This window comes from Nelusetta ayraudi, unplaced genomic scaffold, assembly GCF_046127955.1.
Source record: "Nelusetta ayraudi isolate G7.1 ecotype Tasmania unplaced genomic scaffold, CSIRO-AGI_Nayr_v1 ptg000052l, whole genome shotgun sequence".
Taxonomy (NCBI): domain Eukaryota; kingdom Metazoa; phylum Chordata; class Actinopteri; order Tetraodontiformes; family Monacanthidae; genus Nelusetta; species Nelusetta ayraudi.
The window spans coordinates 4,349,697-4,374,043 of NW_027466102.1; the positions used below are offsets into that span (position 1 = coordinate 4,349,697).

The following is a 24,347-nucleotide window of genomic DNA, read 5'->3' on the forward strand; positions in this document are numbered from 1 at the left end:
GAAAGAACTTTCTCCTTTGTTTGTTTCACTGACAATCTATTGCTTTATGTTCAACCAAGCACTATCTTGGATCATGGGCTCAGCGCCACTAGCTCTGCCTGCAGGTTTTATTATTATTGTCATAATTGGTATTGTCTGCAAATCCTTTGGAAGCAAGTTAAGAGAAGCAGGTTGATGATTCCCTAATAGCAGCACGTCACTTATGCGTATCAGATCCCTTGTCTCGATAAAGATTATTGAGATAAAACGGAACGAGAAGCGTGCACGGTGCAGGGCTTGAACAGCAGACCTCTCCAAAGCGCCTGCATGGCTGCGCTTGAAGTCGCGTTCCTGGAGGTGCGCAGACCTTGAAAACTCATCTGCATGCATATTAGATCACATGTTCGTATTGTGTTTGCTGCAGACGGGACGTTGTGACTGCGCCCTCTCACACGCGCACGTTCGTTCCGCCTGAATTTGCATTGCCACGTTTATTTCTGACAGTGACGGCATCCCCGGCCCGTCAGTCAGCTCACCACATTTGACAGAAATCCATCATTTTACCTCTAGTGCTTGCTCTACTTTTCACAAGGGGTGTGTGTGTGTGTGTGTGTGTGTGTGTGCGTGCGCGCACGCACAAATGCAAATGCAGTATTGACTCTCAGTGCTGTGTGTCAAAGGACGGAAGCTTAGAATATAGCTTATGGTATATATATATACATATATATACATACCTCATACTTTCAAACTTTCACCTTAAATTATCTAAAGGCCAGTTCCAAACGGGTGCGCTTTTATTTATTTATTTATTTATTTATTTTTTGCTTTTTTGGGGGGGTTTTGGTTTTTATATATCAGACGTTTTTGTTTTTTTGTTTTTTACTTTCTAATTGCGTTTTGTTTCATTATCACTTACAACACAAATTTTCATTACAGTGAAAAATAAACACATAGAAAATAACATTAGTTCTTGTTATTGAAATTGTAAATATGTCTGTAACAACGATTGTACTGTTTCAATAATTGCAACAAAAAAAAAACACTGAAGCACTTTCCAGAATCTGTGCTTTCTCAGTTTTACTTGAGTAAAGTAGTTGAATCAGTACTTTGACATTGAAAAAAAAGTATCCATACTTTTACTTAAGTACAGAATGTGAATACTTTTGCCAACTGTGACAGTAACTTTCATGCTGGCAAAAGTTTTTTGCAGTTACAGAACTGACACTGTAAAAAAGCAAAGTACAACAAGAGACTGCGTTGACACCGAGTCCAGTAGCTGCAAGGGAGAAAAAAAAACTCACCGTTTGTCGCGATGCAAATGTCTCTTGTTTAGCATTTGCGGCAGATGGCTGTATGATGTAATCAAAAAGGTAAGCTGGTCCAAAGTTGTCTCGCTGCCAGATATCGGCAGGAACGGCGCAACGGCGGCTGAAGCAGGGGACCTCGCTTGAAAAATGTGGAACACTGCGTTTTTGTTGTCGCGCGGAGAAAAAGTTTCGTCGCACCTGCTCTGCGTTGAGACAAAACGGTGTGATTTCTGCAGTCACGACTTCAAAAGTTGCACTTTCTAAAATGAAGGCGGTTAAGTAATACGTCCAATGATGAAGCCCACTGAAAAAGGACCAATCTTTATTGTGTTTGGTGCAAGATCTGGGCTCCGTTCATCGTGAGCTCAGAGTTGCCTTGAGGGTTTTCTTTTAAAACGCAGCAGTGAACAACTTGTTGGAGGGAGAGTCTGCCTTGAGACACGGGCGCCATTGATCCTTGTAATAGGAGGCTTGTTGGAGATTAAAATGTAATATTTCCATTGGGGAAAGGAGGCCATCGCTTTGGTCCGATAAAGGTGATTAATAATTAAAAATAGATGGGTCCCTGTAACTAAGGGACTAACGAGAAGCACAGACTTGCAATTAAGTGGCTCGACTGCGACTGATGCCCGTGCTGATTAATCAGGCAGCAGAGCCCAGAGCCCAAATTTAGTGTCTGGGTCCTTTTTGAAGGAGGTGCGTATTTCACAACTTAACGAGGTAAATGTGAGAAGTGTGAGTGATGTTGGTTGGCGCTGATGTGATCAGGAGAAGGTAGTTTATTTCCAGGGCAGCAATATGAATCCTGCTAATTTTAGAGCCAATTTTTAAATGTGGAACATTTATGGAAAAGGATTCATTGAAAAATTACTTTCTCTAATTTTTATGTGCATCTTTTAACGCTCACTTGGCAATAACAATTGGCCCTGCTACTGGTATTCCCTAAACTCCCTTTACAATTCCTCTGAATTCCTCTCAAGTTGCTGAACGCAAACGCAGCGTTGCATTTCTTTTTAGATTTTTCTTTTACGTTTTCAAAGCTAGCTTGTTATAGTTTGTCGTAAAGTCACTGGACATGTTATGGAATTGACAATACTCTCCCGGCCACAGCTGACGACACCTACACCTTCATCCAGCTTGAGCTCTGTTGTGTGTTAAAGGTTAATTAGCGTACGCTATCGTGACGGGACCCCAAAATCGAGAGCCGGTGAATGTTTCTCGTGAAAAAAAAAAACTAATAAAAAAAAAGTGTTCCTTTAGCATACTACCAAGTGCTGTGCAGCAAGCTCTGGCTCTGGCACCGTGCACGAGCCCAAGGTGTGCACGGCTCCCGCCCGACGACATTAATTGAAAGATTGATACGCTTGTTTGCGCGAGACAGATCTCTCCCCCCCCCCCCACAAAGGCGGCGGGTTCATTATGAGCCCGATTATATGGTCGCGTTAATCGAGACTTGAGATTTTTCGCCGTGATTAATGGCGGAGCCTTGCTGTACAAATGTGTTTGCCCGCGCTAAGCCGACAAAACCAAAGCGTTTGTAAATGAAGATGGGCGCCGAGACGGTTCCCCTCGCTATCAGTTTCTCTCTCATTGCCTCCCTCTTCTCTCCCGGCTGCATCCTTTCAGCGTCTCTTTTTTTCTTTTTTCTTTTTCAAATCCCCCCTACCACCACCACCACCACCTCCCTATCGCTTCATTTGACTTGCGCTCTCCTGGGCTCTACCCTCTTATCTCCTGCCCTCCCAGCTCCTTCCCGCTCTTCTCCTCCTGCCTTTCATGTGTCCTTTTCTATCTAATGTCTGTCTTTGGCGCCCGTGCTGTAGAAACAACCTCGTGCATACAGTGCTGCTGCTGCTATCTCCAGTCTTTAAATGCCCTGAATTCTCGTCCTTCAAATCATTTTTTTTTTTTCTCTCCCCCTCTTGACCATGCCAGCGAACTGGCCAGGCATAGCTAATAAGCCTTTTGGGGTGCTCGCCTCAGCTTTTGGTCATGCCTGTTTTGTTAACTGTGCGGGCAAGAGCTCTCCTCAGAGTGCTGGACCACAAAGGGGTGCTACATCCTCAGATTAATAACTAGATATACATTGGATATCTCATTAATTAGGTTCAGGATTTGCCCAAGTCAATATCATTCCAACACTGCAATGCGGGGAATACTAATCACTGGAAGACCTGTTTTGGTTTTTTTGGGGGTTTTTTTTCGGGGGAGGGGTTCCCACAAGGCTTTCATTTTGACACAATTGTTGATAGACAAGGTAAAGGGATTGTTCCCCCGGCATTGGTATCTCATCCTTTTACCCTCTGGCCCTTTTTGGATGTTGGGGGCTGGTGATGTTTTTGAAACTATTCAGGAGTTTCAATAACTCCACTCAGCACACTGTTATGGATCTACTACAATGTGAACAAAAACAAAAGGAAAATTGTACCATCTTCGTTCTGTCTTTTTCGCTTTGACTAGAAACTGTAGCCTTGTTTGGTCACAGGATATTTTGGCTAAAAACATGCTAACATTGCTATATCAAGTCAAACTGAACCAATGAATCCTCTCTGCTCTGGCATTTGGCAGACACACTCGTGGTTACTGTAGGCGTCCATGGGGTGGATTTTTAATTTTTTTTCTTCGAAATGAAATAGCAGAAAAGCTGCGTGCCGCCTACACTGACAGAGTAGTGAAATTGGTTGAAATAAAACGACAATATAACAATTAACTCTCTTGTGCGGGGCACTCACTGCAGTGGACGGCTTATTGCAAGTCATTCTTCTCCTAAATGCAATGTTTTCTTTGGCGGAGCCGCATATCAATCTCGGCAAGTGCTTGACACCGGCTTTTATAATTCATGCGTTCAGAGAGTCGAAACCTTTTCTTCATTGTCAAATCAGAATTGGAATTTGGAAGGTAGTGTTAGCTATAAATTAATTTGATTAGCCGTCCTTGCCCTCCCGTTTTTGCGATGAATGCCGTCAGGCCTCACACACACATGCGACTATCGACTACTGAGCGCTCGATTTTGTTGGTTTCTCGGTGTTTTCTTGCGAGCAAAATTATTTCTTAACGTAAGAACGCTAATAAAGTCCATCTTTTTTTTCTTTTTTTTTTTAACTTTCTTTTTCCTTTGGCGTGATTAGCCGCCGCCCGCCTGCGCAATGCTTCCCCCGGGACATGAGGCAGGTAGAGACAGCCAGACAGACAGAGAGCGCTATATGCCAAATCCATTCGCGACAGCATTTCTGCCGGGAAAACATACAGCTCAGGGGGGAACAGCAAGATAGCGATGAAGCTATAATGGAACCTGCGACCGGTCTTCCGGCAAATGAAAAAATTGGGCGGGGAGTCCACGAGGGGGGCAGTACGAGAATATCAACATAACATCCAGTGTTGCCCTCGGTCATTGTCGTACAAAATACACAGTGGAAAAATCTAGAGATGTGAATTAACCTGTTGTACCAAAAAGAAGTATTTGAAAGTGTGTTAAAAAGCAAAAAAAAAAAAAAAAGTTGGCCCACGTTGAAAGTAAATGTGAACAGACACTCGACACTTGTTTGTTCCTCCACCTTTGATGTTCAGTGGACCCAGCGAGCGCTAGCTTGGCGCCAACTTACCCCCACCACCCCCACTCCCCCCCCCACCCCCCCCAATAGACTCACAATGGGAGAAACTGTTCTTCTTGTGGAACAATGGCTGGTTGATCAAAGAGCTAATTTGCCAAAGACATTGTATTCCTTTGAGGTTTGCTGGAGAAGATACGGCTGCCTCACGAGTGTGTGTCTGATAGCAGCAGCAGCAGAATGTTCCCTAAAGAGCAGACCAGGAGTTCCTTAGGTTCATAAATGTGGCTTTCAAATGTTACATGAATGAAGAGGCTCCAGTTTTGTGGGGTTTTTTTGTTGTTTTTTTTGTCTTTTTATTATTTCTTTCTTTTTGTGCGTGGACGATGCAACTCTTGGCTTTTTCCAACCGCTGTTTTCACAGCGAGGTGATCTCATGAAATATTTATCGGGGGAGGTCTCGGTAAAACATCGCAGCTCGGGCAGGATTGGCCGTCGGATTGTTTGCGTCGACGTCGGGTGCGCGCACCCCCCCTTGAATGCGGGGTAGCTCGGCGGCGGCAGGAGGCGGCAGCTCCGGAATCGTGCTGAAATTTCGAGGAAGGTTTGTGATCTAATTAAGGAGCTGCGGGAGCGAGACGCGCCGCATATCTGTACGTCATTGCCAAGAAGCCCCTCCCCACGCCCCCCTTTACCCTCCTCGTGTGAATAATGCCAATACGGTTATATAAGCGGAGGCAGTTCTGGGAATATTTTTTTCTGCTCAATATTTAATGCCTTGACCAATTTATATTCAGTTCATGCCAGTGCAAACACACGCGCGGGCGCACACACACGTGCGCGCCGATTTAATGCTCAAACCCTGTGTGTGTGTGTGTGTTTTTTTTTTTAAACATGTTTTTTTATGTGCCCTTTAAGCAAAAGGCCAATTTTAATGAGTCATTATGCCATTTGTTTGAAAGTGTGTCTAGAATGCTGCCGCGGCTGCGGCGGCCATAAGAGGAAACACTTAAGTCTGACGAGAGAACGCGGGCCTCGCGACTTGTCTTTCCGCACATCGGGGGGTTTAAACAGCGGGGGTGAGGAGGGAGGCGTCGGGGGGGACCCCCCCCCCCCCCCCCCCCGCCTCCCATCACCCCTCCCCCTGGGGTTTTAAGACTGAAAGGGAAAGAAGGATTTGTCTGCCAGGCGTTTTCCCTTCTGGTGCGATGAGATTAGCGAGGGCTCTGCGTCTGTGCGCTCCAATGCATATTTCTTGCATTGTGTCGCTTGAAAGCGGCGTCAGATCACCTTCCATCCTCCACCTGTTTTTTTTTATGTTCTGGGTTTACCCACTTGACTCCCCCTTCTCATGCGTTTCTGTACAATATTACTTCAGGTGGGTCCCGACGTGTCCGCAGGCTGGCGTGCACCTGATTTATTTCATACATTTTGTCCGATGCCTTTGCGTGCGAGCGGCCGGACCTCCTCCACGGAGGTCCGTCTGGCACTGCGGGCGGGTCCGCCCCTTTTGCCCCAGAGAGCAGTGACCTTCGCATTCAGCCACGTCTGACCCCCCTTCGCCCAGGGCTTCTCGCCAAAGCGGTGCTCCCACCTGTGGGGGCCGAAGCCTGAGCGCCGACTCCCCTCCCTCCTTTTGAAAAGCTCCTCGTATCCAGGTGCTCCCATCGCCCGCTGGCCCCGCGGAGCCTCGATATAAAGGAGCTTACCTTGGCCTTTAAGCAAGGACAGGCAAAGAGCAGCTGTCAGTCACCTAAGCCCGAAACACAGAGGTTTTTGGGGGGATTCGGGGAGTCATGCCGGAAACAGGCGCGAGGAGTGAAAAGAAGCCGAGCTGAGAAATAATGCTGAAATATCTCAGTATATCACAAATACAGCTGTACCGGATACAATACCCTGGCGGTCAAAATCATTTTTTTTTCTCTACATGTTGTAATAGCTTTTTGTGCCCTCCGTCGGGGCTGTGGAATCAGTTATGCACATAGTAAATATCGGTCATAGTTCAGTTACATAATCACATCAGCATGGTGTCGTGGGTGTCTCCTGCAGCGATGCTGTCAGTTGGAGAGTCAATCACTGCAGATGGCAGGAGAGGAGGTCACACCACCTTCTGTTCTTGAAAACATTTCCCCCCTACCCCAACAGTTGTCAACAGAGCCCGGCGCTGGGCAGGATGTGTTAGGATGCCTGTCCTTACCATTCTGGAGCGGTAATTGGACAGAGCTTGTTTTATGGATTGTGTTTCAAAAAAAAAATTTGGAGCACAATTTTACATGTTTTTTGTTTTTGTTTTTTTCTTTCTGTTGACGTAGCGAAAACTAACTTTGCGTGGCAGCTTGATCGCTCACATTTCACCCTGAACTTTGGCCAGACTGGAGGGTTTGTTGAACTGGGTTTCACCAGCTTACATTCTGGATGAAGAGGCAGAAAATGAGTGATGAGAGAGTGGAAGACATGATGAAAGAAACTCTAAGGTGCTGTAAAAAGGCAGGAGTCTCCGTAGATTCCGATGTATGCAGATGACATCGTGATCTGATCGCAATTCCTCACATTTCGAGAGTTTTACTTTGCTCCGGCTAGTTTTGTAACAACCTGGGGTGACAAGTAAACAAAGAAGAGCATTCAGGACCATAGCGGTCCGCCGCTACCAACTACAGGAAGTATAACTACGCTGCTGTTGAGATACTAATCTCTCAAAATGCAATACGATGCAAGGGTAGTTTTATTTCTAACATTGTTCTATCAGCACCGACTTTTACATTGATAGTCTGGTATTATAATTTAGCAGAAACCATTGACTTTTGATAGCCATTGATAGCCGAGCGCTAGCGCACTCTGCCAGGCTAGAGGACTCGATGAGAATGACACTTTCCACTGATAAATAGCACACGGGCTAACTTGTAAATGACATCCAGATGATGTCCAAAATTCTGAACCACCCCTTTAAGCCATATGGATTTAACTGTCACTAATTAACAATTTTGTATTTGTAACAGAGTTAATGGTGTTTCATCAGATCTGTAAGGACATAAAACAGCCAAGGAAATAAAGGACCCTTTTCAGTGGCTCTATTGGCTATTGCAGCGTATTTCCTTGAATTTATGAAGGTTGAGTTCCATTTAGTGTGACAGAGGCTTTTCTGCTGAGCCATCAGATACAACAAGTGCAGCAGCAGAACTCATTTTGACCCCAGTGGACCGAAGCAATAAATAGCATCGTTTGAAATACATATATTAACCCAACTATTTCTGGACACAGTGGCTGTAGTGAAAAAGCATATATAGCAGTACTGCTAACTTGAACAAATGATTAACGCAGAGGAGGTTATTTTACAGTAGGTTACGAAGCAATCACATTCATATAGTCTGAAAATCAGCCGTTTGAGAGCAACAACAATGTCGATGTGGCCCTCAGTGGAAATTACTTTGACACCCCTTGTCTATTATATTGTGCTGTGTACTTGTGTTGGAATAAAAATGTCAGCAAGCTCTATGACCATCCAGGATGGGAACTCAATGTAAGGAATACAAGTCTGAAAATAAAGAGATCTTGAAACGGAAGCCGGAGTCTCTGGGCGTCTGCAGAGTGCTGTGTGGGAAGGATGGAGCGGACCGCTGGGACGCTGGTAGATCCGACCAGTTCTGGTGGATCTGACTCAGTCCGCACTCCCTCCCATTTCCACAGGCTGGACGTGGGGCCTTACTTTTTTAAACTTCCGGGATTAAAAAAAGCGGATTTATCGGCACCCTCCTCCCTTAACCTGTCTGCGAACCTCCGTGTAACGCTGATGTAGAAGCGCCATAATTAGTCTGTCTTCGTCCTTGTCGGCGACTGACTGGAGGGGAAATGTACTTAACTTCACGAACGCACCGGGTGGAAAAGGCTGAGAGAGACGGAGAGAGAGAAGACGCCGACAGTCTCCTGTGAGTGATGAGTTCAGTCGGAGGGAACAGTCACTTTATGTGCCTGCTGTTGCTTACTAGCTTCAGGCTAGTATACAGTGAGAAAGCGCAGCTGCTCGGGGGAGGCGGAATACAAATGATTCCAAATGATTGCAGTTGGAGAATTCACTTTTTTTTAATGCAGTTGCAAATATGCACATTTTATTTAATTTTTTTAATATTCAGGGAAAAGATAGCATCACAGACATTTACAATGAAAAGTGTAACTGCCGTCGAATAAAGTGCTTATTGACTTTTATTATTCTATGCCCTTGTAAAATGTTTTGTGATGTAATATTATTAAAGACGTATATTCTTGATGGTTGTCAAAATTAAGAATAGTGCCTTTCAGAGAATTTTTTCTTCTTTTGTTTTCGTTGCTTTTGCACGGAAACAAAAGTAAGTGTTATTAAAAGTGTTATTAATTACTGAAAAATTAAAACCATAATTGAGTAATTATGGCGCCACTCAGAGAGCTCTAAATTATACTTTTTTTTCTGTTTTTCTATTGCATGTTAAGAGAAAAAGTAGCTCATTTCAAATTGTACGTGCAAAGTCACGCTAAAACGTAGACTGTGACTTCTTGTGCTGGAGTTAGTCAGAAGAGAGGATTGCCTGGGGCAACAAATACACAACCTTCTGACGTCTGTTACATCATGTCCAGCGTGTCCGGCTGATTTAGGATGTGAAAAATTATATATAAAAAATTCAGACGCGTAGCCGTTGTGCCACAGTGCGTGGAAGTTGGAATTCTTCCTTCCAGAGTGGCTGAAAATCGGATCCTAAGTTTCAACGACGCCTGAACGATTCCGGAAAAAAATGAGAATCACGATTTGTTTTTGTTACTTTTTTTTTAACATAATTATTTATTACACTTATCGTCTGTAACAAAAGAACAGAACCAAAAATATAATACTCAATGCGAGATGGGCACATCAAAACAGCACTTCACAAGTGGTGAAGGCCAGTTTAATAGAGTCATCAAGCGCTCCCGTTCATCATTGCAGCTCATCCAACCCTTGAAAGCCTTTACCCAGCATGCTTCTCTCTCCGTGTGTCGTCCGTCCAGGCGAGGCCCACGACAAGAACGTCCAGGTGGTGGAGTTGCCCATCGTGGACAGCCTCCACCCCAGGCCCCCCTACCTGCCGCTGGCCATCCCCGAGGACCTGGCCCCGCGCCTGCACCGCCTGCACGGCGACCCGTCCGTCTGGTGGGTCTCCCAGTTCGTCAAGTACCTGGTGCGGCCGCAGACCTGGCTGGAGAAGGAGATCCAGCAGAGCACCGCCAAGCTGGGCTTCAAGCACCCCATCATCGGGTGAGGGCGCCGCATCTGCACTCTCCTTTTGTTTTCCTCACGCCGCCTTCCGTTTGTTTGTCTTTCTGAAAAGATGCCTGTTAACGAGTCCCCACCGGTTTCTGCTCCGCAATCGAGGCAAACAGGCGGCGCGGGGAAGAGGATGTAGCCCGAGGGCGGCGTCGAAACGCAAACATTCGTTTTGTCGGGGTTAATGCAAGGTTAACGCAAAAAGTGTGTTAAACGCAGCCTAATTCGAGAATATATTTCATTTCTCAACCTTCTGTTTGTGTCTGGCAGACTGCTGCATTTGCATGCGACGCGCCGTCATCACGTCTGTGGGGTTTATTTCATCTCATTTCATTCAACAATTGAGTCGCTGCAGTGTCCCCTTAACTGTGTCAGTGTCTGAACCAACTGATCTCATACAGTCAAGGCAAGGCAGCTTTGTTTATACAGAACGTTTTAAACACAAGGTAATTCAAAGTGCTTTACGTAAGAATGTCAACGTACGGCATCAAGATGATATAAGAGCAGCACAAAGGCAATGTAAAAACGTTAAAAATAGACATAGAAATAACAATGGATATACAATTGAGTTCAAATAAGAAAAGATGGAATTAGAGTAAGACAGTTACAACAGGTGAAGGCCACAGGAAAGTGCAAGATACAAAGTCAAAGCCATAAATACGACTGGATTTGAAAGTACTGAGAGTTCAGGCCTCATTCCAGATATGTGGTGGGTAGTAACTGAACGCAGCTTTGCTATGTTTAGCTTGGACTCTGACTCTTAATATCAACACCTAACTAATAACAAGGGGTGGGAAGCTTTGGACTCCTCACGACTCGATTACGATTACGATTCAGGGGCTACGATTCAATTATAAAACGATTATTGGTGCATCTTTTTCACATTTTTGCAGCATTTTTTCTTAAAGCAGTGCGTTTGACATAAAAACAAGACTTGATTTCATTTCTGTTATATTTTTATTTGAATAGTGCCAAGTGTACATGGCGCGTTGAAACTTTGTTGTACAGACCCAAAAGTAATCACCAAAGTAAAATGTGTCCTTTATACACATTTAAGAAAAAGTGTAAACAAAATGTGTGCAGTATAGTATTCAATACGCTCAGATGCTAGTGTGCTGCGCTGTGCAGTGACGATATTCCCTTCCTTCGAAAAAAAAAACCTGTTCTCACTCGCTCGGTCGTAGAGAGTCGGGATTGCCGTGTCAGTGAAATAGCGTGGGGACAGGATGGTGTATCTGGGCTCCAAGGTGTGCAGCTGTGCTCGAACCCCCCCCCCCGACGTCTGCTTTCAAATTAGACGGAGCAGATCTGATCTCGCGGCGGTGTGGGTAGCGTTCGGCCATGTTTGTTTACGCCTGTGCGCTGCGTGCCGCGCGTGTCTGCTCCAGGTGCGCTCCCAATATTGTCCCGGAGAAGACGCGTACCGCGCTTCGGTTCCGCATTTTAGAAGCGTCTGTGTTTCTCTATTAAACGTATTTAAATAATCGAAATTTGGCCGTTTTGTGAATCGATTCAGAATCGTTTCACGTCCGACTGGCGATTAATCTAAGAATCGGAAATTTCCCCCACCCCTACTAATAACATAATATTATTATCATACCATTATATTTATTTGATCATATTGTGGATAGTCCCGCTGAAACTATCACCCTGATCTATCTGCATGTAACTTGAATTTACTCTTGGCTCGTTGCCACTTTATCTTCTCGGAAGGCCAAAATCAACGGCGACGGACTGAGCGGCATCCGACAGACATGATCCGCAAGAGGCGATACGCCGCGGCTCATTCCTCGGCCCCGCGTCAGTTCGTCATTGTCAGAAATCTGTTTAAAAATAAATGAGCAACTGTCTGGATGATGTGTTGCTTTATTTACACCGGCAGTGCAGTGGTTTGTTTCCTGCTGGCGACACATGCATCAATCTTGCAGCCGTTAGCCGTCGGGATGACTCCTCTTCTCCGTGCACGTTACTGCTGTGGAGAGAAACCTGCGTCAATAAAAGGCAACATATTCATTTGGGCGTACTGACAGCACAACGCTAACAATTGATGTTGTTAGCGTTGCGTCGCCTTGTGTTTTGATTGCAGGTTTATTTTTTCCTTCCAAATTCAACCCACTTTGCCATCTGTTGATGAATGCTAAATGCCTTGGACGGCTAATGATGGTGTTAGGTGTAGTGTAGGTGATGAGCTGATGTTTTTATAGCCGATGCTAACGCTGAATATTTGTAGACATAGTCAGTGACTATCATATAAGATTAACGCCTATTAGCAAATAACTGAAAGCAACTTTTTAAAGTGGAAGTGGTGGAAGGCAAACCGGGGTCAGCTTTAAGTGGACCAATGTCGGCGGCGACCTTCTTCCAACTTTTCCAAACATACAAAATGTGCCCTCTGGGATGCACCTCGTGTGCCATGAAAAGCACCGAGGTAACCTAAAGGTTGCCCTCCCCAATTGGGAAAACATGATACAGGTCACTAATGGGCGCTGTGAAGTGGAGAGGGCACGGTTGAGTGCGTGTAAGTGTGCCTTTAAGTTAATGGCCTGCCTCGCTGAATGTCCTACATCCTCTGTTGGTTTAATTAGAGCCTTGTGTTATTTCAAACGTCTCAGCCGCGTGGCGTTTATGTCCCTTTGCTGCTCTTTATGGAACGTTGGCGGATGGTCATTATCGGCGACGCCAGCTTGCGATTCTGCTCAGTGCTCGCCCCTTCCTCTCCTGCCCGTATTTCAAACAAAGATGACATTTCTTTCAAATGCAAATGAAAAAAAAAAAAAAAACACACGACTAGCTTGATCAGGCTGGCGAGCGACTCTGTGTTGAATACAGACGGGCTTCCGTGCACAGATAGTGTGCGATCATGTGATCGCGCTACCTCACCGTGCTCGGCATTCAATCGGTCCCATGACTTCATTCAGTGGTGATGTAAACGGGTTTGAAATCCGGTTTGAAGCAATTTAATCAAACTGACCTAAAGGTGACCGTGTAAACGCTTTTATTGAGAACCCATACAGACGTATCCAGTCATAGTAACATCCATCCATCAATCCAATCCTCCTGCACTCTGGGTTGCGGGGGTCTGCTGGAGCCTATCCCAGCTGTCATAGGGCAAAGGCAGGGTGACACCCTGGACAAGTCGCCACATAGAGACTCATACGCACACCTATGGACAATTTAGAGTTCCCAATTCACCTCAGATGCATGTTTTTGGATTGTGGGAGGAAGCCGGAGAACCCGGAGGGAACCCACGCAGACAAAGGGAGAACATGGAAACTCCACACAGAAAGGTCCCAGGCTGGGGAATTGAACCTGCGACCTTCTTGCTGTAGGGCGACTTCGCCTACTGCACCACCGTGTAACCGAATTCATCATTGTCTCAAAAACATGCTAACCGCCTCTACTGTATATAATTTTTGTTGGGGGTGGGGTAATAAAAAACTTGGCTTAAGTAGCGCAGAGGAAACTTTGCTGCGCTCTGAACGCAGCATCATTAGGTCTGAGTCGGCTCTCTGACGTCGCCTCCCCTTTGATTGTGACTCGGCTGCGTCGTCTCCAGAGGAAGCTTTCCGCTGCCGCAGCCCCGGAGCCGACTCGGGACTTTGCATAATTGTAAAAAAAAAAAAAAAAAAAAAAAAAAGAAGTTGCTCATCAGCATTGAGGTGCCGGGCTCCCATGGGGGCCGAGCTCCCCCCCCCCCCCCTCGCGGGACAGCAGCGCTTCAGATAGCGAGCCCAAGTTTTTCCCGTCTTGCCTGATTGTCGTTTTCCCGCTCTGACCCCGTCAGCACGCGCTGCCTCGCGGCTCGTGACTAATTCCGCTTCATCTGCGGGACGACAGGATTAAACACAAAGTGGAAATGCAATTAATGTAAATAATTTCCTTGTTCTGCTACCTTCCGTCCTTTCTTCTGGATTTCAGGAGATTTGTCACGTTGAGACAATTTAGTTGTCATCACTGTGCCGAATGACTTTCAGACACTTCTTTTTTTGCACAGGCAGTCTAAAAAAAATTTTTTTTTCCCTTTTCCCGCGTCATCCCATGAGGCCGACTCCTCCGAGCAGGAGTGAAAGGCGGGAGCGAAAGGCAGGAGCGACGTCGCCGACAATCTGCAAAAAAAAAAAAAATGTTCCCGGTTTTCCGGTCCTTTCATCCGTTCGCTCGCGTTCTCTGGCGCGGCACCTCGCCCTTCACGCGTCCCTCTTCTTCTTCCCCTCACCTTCCTCTTGTCAGTTCCCCAGCAGCAATTAGCACCGCTCTTCGCTCTTCCCACCTTCCCTCCACCTGCTCTTGCCTCGCCCTCCCCCCAGCTCCACCCACTCTCGGCACTTCTCCTCCGCTCTCGCCTTTTTTTCTCGGGAGAAATTTTCTTTTTTAATCTAGCTTCATATTTGCTATATATTGTGTGTGTGTGTGTGTGTGTGTGTGTGTGTGTGTGTGTGTGTGTTTTACCCTCACAGTTGCTCCTCCACCCCGTCCTCCTCTCACAGTGTCACACTCCTCCATGTCACTGTTCTTTGCACATTCCCTCACTTTCGAGAGTTCCGCCCTTTTTTCTCTCCCCTCACTGTTGCTTGGGTAGAGCATTTTTTTTTTTTTTTGAAAGTACAGTGCTGTGTAGAACAATGCTTCTGTCTCATCTCTCCATCCCGGCCCTCGACACATCCACCTCGCTGCTTCGGCGCCGTCGAAACAAAGCGCCCGTGTGGTTCTAACGCCACTGTGGGGGGAAAGGCATAATGTGTGCGCGTGGAAAAAAAAAAGGGAAAAAATGAAAGTGTGATACGGCAGCGCTGTTGGAAAAGCATCCATATATGAGAACTCGGCCAAGTAGGCGGGCAGAGGAAGAGGCAGGGCGAGGGATTGGGAGAGCGCACGGGTGGAGGAAGCGGAGGCTGCGTGTCCCCAGAGAACCCGGTGACCACCGGCCGACCCACGCGGTGCTCAGCGGTCGGTGCCAGCCAGCGCTAAGTCTCTCTCCTTACTGCTGCCAACTCCAATTTATTCACAAAAGTGGCAATCAAAAAAAAATCACTCTTCTGCAGTGTTGGCGAATGATCTATTAAGTAATCCAGTACCATAATTAAACTACTTTTCAGTTATGGAGTGATGGATGGGATTACTGTGGCAAAACTGGTAACTATATCATCATTACTTCATCAAGTAACGATTCCATTACTTTTCTGAAATATATTGCAAGCTAGAAATGTCTTATTATCCACAAAATGTCTGAAATTTAGAGAAAAAAAAACCCAAAACAGCGATGTTGCAAATTGATGATGCAGCCGTGCATGCAAAGTCATTGATATGCGTTGATAGCTGGAAATACAACCTTTGTTTTGAGTTCATCTCGTCTAAATGAGAGCATATTGTGGTTCGTTGTACGTTCTGTGCAGGAAACAAGATGTTCTCAACTGTTACTTTTTTAAAGTAAAGTAATTAGTGATTGATTATTTATGAAACAAAGTAGGTAAAGAAGTAATTAGATTACATTTTAAGAAGAAATCAGCAGTTGGATTACTTTTATGGAGTAATCCCAACAACACTGCTCGTCTGAGGGATAACGAAAAATCACTCAATCTTTTGAGGAGAAAAAGGTTTTCAAAATACGAAATCACTCTGACGAGGAAAATGTTCCCAGCAATCACAAGTATCAATCGAAATCTCGGCTGCCAATGAAGTGACAAAAAAAAAAATACAGGACCTAGTGGTGAGAACATAACAAAGGGAATCGCTGAGAACCGAAACAAACTGGTGCAGGACATGGGAAGATGCTGACTATGTACACACTCAAGGCAAACAGGTGGAAACAATCAGGGCCACGAAGACTAATCAGAGTAGGGAAAGACACAAAGGAAGGGCAAGTCAATCGACACAGCAGGGAACAGGATTTCAAAATAAAACAGGAAGTCATGACTGAGATGAGAAGAAAAACTTGACCCCAGGGTTCAGGACGTGACACAACCACCGTCAAGCAGTAAAGTCTTATGGCCAAGGCATTGCTTCTTAATATCTTTATGTGATAAGAAGCAGTGCATTGGCAGCAGGAGCTCCAGTTCCCACCCCTCGACTAAGAATATGTGGAGCATAATCGGTGCCCAATTAGCATTGCCAACACTTTTTTTCTTGTTTTCACCAACATTAATCACAATGTTTCCTGTTGCTGTTAGTCTGATTCCTGTGACAGAGGTATTTTGATTAACAGCACAGGCACGTTTGTAAATTTTACCCACTGAAGAACCTGACACAAATCCCTTTCATTTTTCAAACATGTCAATTTTCACTCAAGGCGTCACTATCGCGACGCTAATTGAGTGCGAGTTTGACCGCGTTGAACATAACTCAAGGTTATGTTCGCGAGTCGCGTGAGAGCAAAGGGCCCGTGTTTGCCCCCCCCCTCCGCTCCGCCGACAATCTGCCGCTCCATCTTTTAATCTGTTTTGGAAGCATGCCCAGAGCTTGGCTTTAATTTCGCTGCTTCCTCGTTATCGTGACCGATGAAGGAACGACGGTGACGGTGCGTCGCGATCGTGTTTGATTTGTATTATCCCACCTCTCCTCCCCCCCCCGCGTGGATATCACAGCGAGGCCTGGGTGGAGTAGCGCCGGGGCTCGCTGACAGCGGCCGCGGCTGGGAAAACTCGAGAAGAGACGCTGATCTCCGGGTACCCGGCGCTCGCTCGCTCGCTGCGTCGGCGGTGCAGGCGCGTCGATGTCTTCAATGCGCGCTTGTGCGCCCACTGCGTGCGTCGCCCTGCCTCGTCGCTACAAATGCCGACGGAGGGAAATGAATTGAATCACCGCGGCGCTCGGTGTGGGAGACCGCTGGGGGTTAGAGGCAGAGGGCGCGGGCGAAGGAGAGGGCTAAGCATCACCTGATGGAGGGAGGAAAAGAGAGAAAGAAAGAAAGAAAGGTTGAGACAAAAAGAGGGTCTTGCAAGACTTGAAAGAAGCAAAGGGTGCAGGGATAGAGGAACTACGACAAAAGGGAGATAAATACAGGAAGTGAGACCCCCCCACACACCCTTCACCCCTTTGTCTGATTGGAGACACCAAGCCAAACTAAGAACTCCCGCTCCCCCCGCCACCCCGCCCGCCCGCTTTTCCCTGCCTTTCTTTGAGGTTTTATTTTGGGCATGAATAAAGTTACTCTTCCTCCCCAGGAGTCTCTTATTTATCAGCGGCAATGGGGTATAAACAAGCTACATCCTGTTTGTTCACCCTCGGCTTCACCTCATTCTGAGAAAGAGTCAGAGGCGCCGCGGAGGGTTTTACCGGTGCCGGCTGAAGCCCTTGAAGCAACGTGGAGATCCTGAAAGGTTCGGGTTAAAAGCCCAGCACGACGTTCCTGTGATTCAGACGTCCCCTGTGGATCTGCTTCCCAATTGGTCACCCGGCAGATTTTGGGGGATTTTGGAAGCTGCGCAAAGCAAGCGTGGGGCTTAAGAGGAAGGCCTCAGGTGGGAAGGAGAATTTCGCTCCAGTTCCAGTCTCATCCTGTGGTGGCTGGGGTTTCCATCGTCTAGGTTTTAGATTCATATTGGAGTGCCGCATTGGGAAAACAGTAGCAACAGTAGTAACGGTAGTGACCGTGGTAACGGTGATAACGGTGATAACGCTGGTAGCGGTTGTAACAGTGGTGACAGTGGTAACGGTGATAACAGTGGGGACAGTGGTAACGGTGATAACGCTGGTAACAGTGGTGACAGTCGTAACGGTGACAACGCTGGTAACGTTTGTAACAGTGGTGACAGTGGTAATGCTGGTAACAGTGGTAACACTGGTAACAGCGATGACAGTGGTAATGCTGGTAACAGGGGTGACAGGGGTAACGGTGACAACGCTGGTAACGTTTGTAACAGTGGTAATGCTGGTAACACTGGTAACACTGGTAACAGCGATGACAGTGGTAATGCTGGTAACAGGGGTGACAGTGGTAACGGTGATAACGCTGGTAACGGTGGTGACAGTGGTAACGCTGGTAACAGAGGTGACAGCGGTAGCAGTGATAAAGCTATAACGCTAGCAATGGTGGTAACGATGGTGACAGCGGTAACGCTGGTAACGGTGGCGAAGGAAACCAAGTTATCTTAGCCCCCGACCCAGGAGAAAGTTTTTAGACTCGCTCGAAGGTGTGTTTTCAATTTCCAGACAAAGAGCGTAAATGTGCAAAGTGGGAGGTGGAAACACGTTGACAGAAGTAGTGCGACCACATGAACATTGGACGTCTTTCCCAGTTACTGTAAAATAATATATAGATACATATATTTCATATTCCTCTTTGTCTTAACCTTGGTAAAATCACTTATGAACCCAAATATGAACTAGCCTAGTTGTTTGTTGCCAGGGCGACGACTTTGTTCGTTTCCATTGTTCTAACCTCATGTTACTTATTTCTTAAATCACCAACTGCCAATCTAACCAACAATGTTCATCCACTCCAACCACTTGATTACCTTGGGTGTTTTTTTCATTATTATTCCTTCAAACTTCAAAAATAATTCTCTTCCACCGTTTCTTTTTTTTTTTTTATTGTTTGTCGTTGCTTCCTGGAAACAGCGACAGAGATAGAAATAGCAGATTGTTCCGTGGGTTATTTTCGTCCTCAACCTTCTCGTCTTTTTCTCAGAGTCAAAAGTGTAGCGCGGGAGAAAAGTCTCATTGCGCGAGCCCAGTTTGAAAATGATAAATACAGGATATTAACAAACAGAAATTAAATTAGGAGCAGGCGCACACTCACAGGAATGAGCTGAGGTTGCTCCCAGCTGATAAATTACAGTTTACAGCTACTTAATCTTTCCTCTGTGCGGCGATAATTAGACAGAATCTTCTTGCTTTCTGGTCGCCCCTTCCTTTCTGGAAAACGGTGAAAATCAAATGCCGCCCTGTAATTATTGTTTTTACCTTAGACGCCACAGCTGAAGGACAAAAAAACGGGAGGTGGGGGGAGGAGGGGGGGGAGGGGAACGTGCCTCGACGCTGAAGATTCCAAACATTTTTAACAGTAATGAGCGTCGGCGTTATTGATTTGTCTGCAGCCGGTGACTTTCCTTCACCTTGGCTTCATTAATTATGATTCATTTGTAGATTATACACTGTTGAGTACGGCACCTCGGCCTGCCAATGGGTGAAGCATGTGATAATGCAGTGCAGGGGATCTGCGAATACTTTTTTTTTTTTTTTCCCTTGTCCTTAGCTTTTTTTTTTTAGTATATATCTCAGACCTTCTTCGTTTTCGAACATTTCTAAACGCAGACGGTCGCAGGAGACTTTTTTTTTTTCTTCTGCTTAAGTAAAAAAAAAAAAAATGCGCGTGGCTCAGCGTAAAGAGGCTTAAATTCACGGGCGCGACGCTTGGCTGTAAGTCGTTTTTCTTTACGGGAAGAAATGAAAAGGAAAAAAAAACCACATTGTTTGCAGTTTTTAAGAGAAGGAAGCAAGATTTTTTATTTTCTTTGCACCGGCAGGAGATTCCCGGTGAAGTCCAAGACTTCATTCAGCCGCCGGATGGAAATACTTGTGGGCGCATGAATAAAGAACGTGGCCGGTTTTAATATATAAGAACCTTCAGAATCAACTCGGTGCTCCCCTGCTGAGGACGTTCCGCGTTTCCAATTCTGGGAAAAACGGGGGTGGGGGGGAAACAAACAAACAAACAAAAAAAGAGCGAAAACTTCACGTCTGTTTTTGTCCCTTGGCAGAGTTCACGTGAGGCGGACGGACAAAGTGGGCACGGAGGCGGCCTTCCACCCCATTGAGGAGTACATGGTGCACGTGGAGGAGCAGTTCCAGCTGCTGGCCAGGCGCGTGCACGTGGACAAGAAGCGGGTGTACCTGGCCACCGACGACCCCTCGCTGCTGCAGGAGGCCAAGACCAAGTCAGTCGCCCTCCCATCCATCCGTGGGTGTCTGAGTCTTGGTTTGTTTTTGTTTTCCTAACGCCTCGCTCCCTCCTTCCCCCTCTACCTTCCCTCCTTCCCCCTCTACCCTCCCTCCTTCCCCCTCTACCTTCCCTCCTTCCCCCTCTACCCTCCCCTCCTTCCCCTCCTTCCCCCTCTACCCTCCCTCCTTCCCCCTCTACCCTCCCCTCCTTCCCCCTCTACCTTCCCTCCTTCCCCCTCTACCTTCCCTCCTTCCCCCTCTACCCTCCCCTCCTTCCCCTCCTTCCCCCTCTACCCTCCCCTCCTTCCCCCTCTACCTTCCCCTCCTTCCCCCTCTACCCTCCCTCCCTTCAGGTATCCGGACTACGAGTTCATCAGCGACAACTCCATCTCGTGGTCGGCGGGCCTTCACAACCGCTACACCGAGAACTCGCTGCGAGGCGTCATCCTGGACATCCACTTCCTGTCCCAGACCGACTTCCTGGTCTGCACCTTCTCCTCGCAGGTGAGTTCGCTTCCAAGCCGCTCCGACCGCGATAACCAGGTGAGGGTCTCGCGGGTTGGACTGAACAGCGGAGCAACTTCTGTTTTTTTTTTTTTTTTTACATTTATTTAAGGAATCCGTAAAAAAAAAATATTCAATTTTGCTCTACTTTCATGCCTCATTCTGTGAAACGGTAATTGCTGCTTGTTGGCATTTCATTACACTGCTGAGTGTACGTCGCTAAGTACACAGTCGTTAAAAGTAAATGGTTCTAAAATATTATATTATTAAGTAAGAACCCTAAAAACGTTTCCCGAGCTTCCGCGTTCTGCTCCTGGTCTTTCAGATCGTGAGCGTCAGATTGGGTGCAGTCATCCAAATGCAAACAGCTGTTCCAATTTCCACAAGTCACATTACATTGTTCATCAACCGTTTCCATTAAAATGCCAATGAAGGGCCCCAGGTGCGACTAAAAGCTCTTGAAATATTTCAGCAAATGAACCCCAGTTGCCTTTTTTCTGTTTGTATTTATTTATTCATTCATTCATTCATTCTTTCCTTGTGTTTTTTGGCGTCACGCTCGAATCGGCCACCAGAGGCAATCCCTGAAAAGCTGCCGATCGCCAGCTTTCACCCACTTGGCCGAGTTGGCTCTCACTTAAAACATGTTTTCGCAAATCAGCCACCAGCTGAGCTCCGCCAGACCGACACTTTATTAACACTGCAAACTGTCAAAAAATAAAGAAAAAAAAAGATGATATCATTTTTCTGAAGAGACGGGGTGAAAGTGCCGATGGCAGCCCTGCGGGGGAGACAAACATCCCATAATATCTCCAGCGTGTGCCCGGCTACAGCGGGGGGTCTCTCTCGTAGGCTCCCGCACTCCCATTTTAATTGTGAGTTGTTTTTTTTTTTTAAACGCTGGCAGACAATTCATTCATCCCCCTCATTCCCAGTCTGACGCCGTCCGTCATCGTTGCCGTCTCTTGAAAAAAAAAAAAGAAAGAAATACTGTGTAATCCGCGCAAATCCCATTCGCACTCGATGTGGCTTTATTCACCCACTTCTGGGATCTAACTCGAGTGAATTACTTTGGCTCATTAGCATTCAGCGGGAACTCACCCCACTCCCCACCACCCCCCGATCCCACTCACCCGCCCCAATCTGTATGTGTTGCGGCGGCAGCGAGGGGGGCTTTTTGTGCTCGACACAAATTTGAAACACGAATAGAAGGAGCGGCATTGAAATCTGACCTCCACCTGAATCTCCATGGCAGGCACAAATTCATGTGATGTTTAAAAATAATAAAAACAAAAAGTTAAATACAATAAAAAAAAAAAAGTTGCACAGTAGATACAGACGTCTCTAAAGCATCTGCAGTCCACTTTGGCTAGCTAGATCGCAGCGGCTGCTACTGAAGAAAGCGCAAAGGATGATGGGTATCTTCCGACGGCAACTACGCTAACACTCCCCATTCGCCTCTGTTCAACTGGGGCTGCCAAAAGCTACACTCTAAAACCCAAAACCCACTGAAAGCGTCCGCGGCTCCGCAGCAGACCACGGCCATTAATGTCAGTGTGCGTGTTTTCACCAGGGGGCGGCGCGAACGCCTTTCAGGAGCGCCACTTTGGAAAAATTTGCGGCTGTTCTATTGTTCACTTGGCACGCGTCAATCGCGGCAGGTAGAATCGTTCAGGCAGGAAGTATCTATCTATTTATCTAGCTAGCTAGCTAGTATCTATCTATCTAGTATCAATCATCTATCTATCTATCTAGTATCCATATGTATCTATCTAGTATCTGTCTATCTAGTATCTATCATCTATCTATCTATCTAGTATCTATCATCTATCTATCTAGTATCTATCATCTATCTATCTAGTATCCATACGTATCTATCTAGTATCTATCATCTATCTAATATCTACGTATCTATCTGTCTATCTAGTATCTATACGTATCTATCTGTCTATCTATCTATCTAGTATCTATACGTATCTATCTATCTAGTATCCATATGTATCTATCTAGTATCTGTCTTATCTAGTATCTATCATCTATTTATCTATCTAGTATCCATATCTGTCTATCTAGTATCTATCATCTATCTATCTATCTAGTATCTATCATCTATCTATCTAGTATCCATACGTATCTATCTAGTATCTGTCTATCTAGTATCTATCATCTGTCTATCTATCTAATATCTACGTATCTATCTGTCTATCTATCTATCTAGTATCTATACGTATCTATCTGTCTATCTATCTATCTATCTAGTATCTAACATCTATCTATCTATCTAGTATCTATACGTATCTATCTGTCTACCTATCTATCTATCTATCTAGTATCTAACATCTATCTATCTATCTAGTATCTATACGTATCTATCTGTCTATCTATCTATCTATCTAGTATCTAACATCTATCTATCTAGTATCTACACGTATCTATCTGTCTATCTATCTAGTACCTATCTATCTAGTATCTATCATCTATCTATCTATCTAATATCTACGTATCTATCTGTCTATCTATCTATCTATCTAGTATCTAACATCTATCTATCTAGTATCTATACGTATCTATCTGTCTATCTAGTATCTATACGTATCTATCTATCTATCTAGTATCTAACATCTATCTATCTATCTAGTATCTATACGTATCTATCTGTCTACCTATCTATCTATCTATCTAGTATCTAACATCTATCTATCTATCTAGTATCTATACGTATCTATCTGTCTATCTATCTATCTATCTAGTATCTAACATCTATCTATCTAGTATCTATACGTATCTATCTGTCTATCTAGTATCTATACGTATCTATCTATCTATCTAGTATCTAACATCTATCTATCTATCTAGTATCTATACGTATCTATCTGTCTATCTATCTATCTAGTATCTATCCATCCAGCTATCGGCTTCAACACTATACAGTTCAGCTGTCAAACAGTGAAGCAGATTTCAGTTTACTATAAAACTGGAATAAACAAAATGCATGTGTACTTTAAAGACCCGTATTCTGCATGATGCCAGCAGTTCAGTATATATTACAAGCGACACTCGTTTGGGCAAAAGCGTTTTGTTTCACTGCTGTGTTTTCTTTAAATACACGCTGCTCCACCTTGCTAGACCTCCGCTACGCCGCTCCGAAACTGCGTGGAAAAACCAAAGCTGTCCCTCTGTCCCCGCTTCAGGTTTGCCGCGTGGCCTACGAGATCATGCAGATGCTGCACCCGGACGCCTCGTCCTTCTTCTACTCCCTGGACGACATCTACTACTTCGGGGGCCAGAACGCCCACAACCAGATCGCCGTCTACCCGCACCAGCCGCGCAACGGCGAGGACATCCCGCTGGAGCCCGGCGACGTGATCGGCGTGGCGGGCAACCACTGGGACGGCTACTCCAAGGGCGTCAACCGCAAACTGGGCCGCACGGGCCTCTACCCCTCCTACAAGGTCAAGGAGAAAGTCGAGACGGTGAAGTACCCGACCTACCCCGAGGCGGACAAACTGCTCGCCTCTCAGAAGAAGTAGACAAGCGAGGGAGGGAAGGAGGGCGGGAGGAAGTTTTAAGAATGAGCTCTTTTTTTTTCTTCTTTTTTTCTTCTTCTTTTTTTTTTTTTTTTTACATAAAACAAAAAGAAAAAAAAATGCGAGGAGAAGGAGGAGGAGGAGCAGACTCCGACGCCAGTGAAGGAGGCCGCTTTTGTACAGAGGAGCGAAGGAGGAGACGGAGAAGGAAAAAATAGAGAAAAAAAAAGAATTCCTGCACCCCGGGGGGTTGGCGGGAGCGCCGGGATGCACTCTCGTGTGTGGTTTTTAATGTGAACGTGTGTGTTGGAAGTGTGCGAGGGGGTTTTCTCTCTGT

General features: G+C 45.8%; 1 protein-coding gene across 1 annotated transcript in view; it reads left to right on the forward strand.

Annotated features, from left to right (window-relative positions):
- fut8b (fucosyltransferase 8b (alpha (1,6) fucosyltransferase)) overlaps positions 1-24,093 on the forward strand; it is a 117,925-nt gene extending 93,832 nt beyond the window's left edge. The window contains exons 7-10 of the mRNA XM_076037635.1: positions 9,845-10,091; positions 19,799-19,975; positions 20,333-20,483; positions 23,675-24,093. Of these exons, the coding sequence (XP_075893750.1) occupies positions 9,845-10,091; positions 19,799-19,975; positions 20,333-20,483; positions 23,675-24,013 (914 nt within the window). The 3' untranslated portion in view covers positions 24,014-24,093. The remainder of the gene's footprint in view (positions 1-9,844; positions 10,092-19,798; positions 19,976-20,332; positions 20,484-23,674) is intronic.
- The last annotated feature ends 254 nt before the right edge of the window (positions 24,094-24,347 follow it).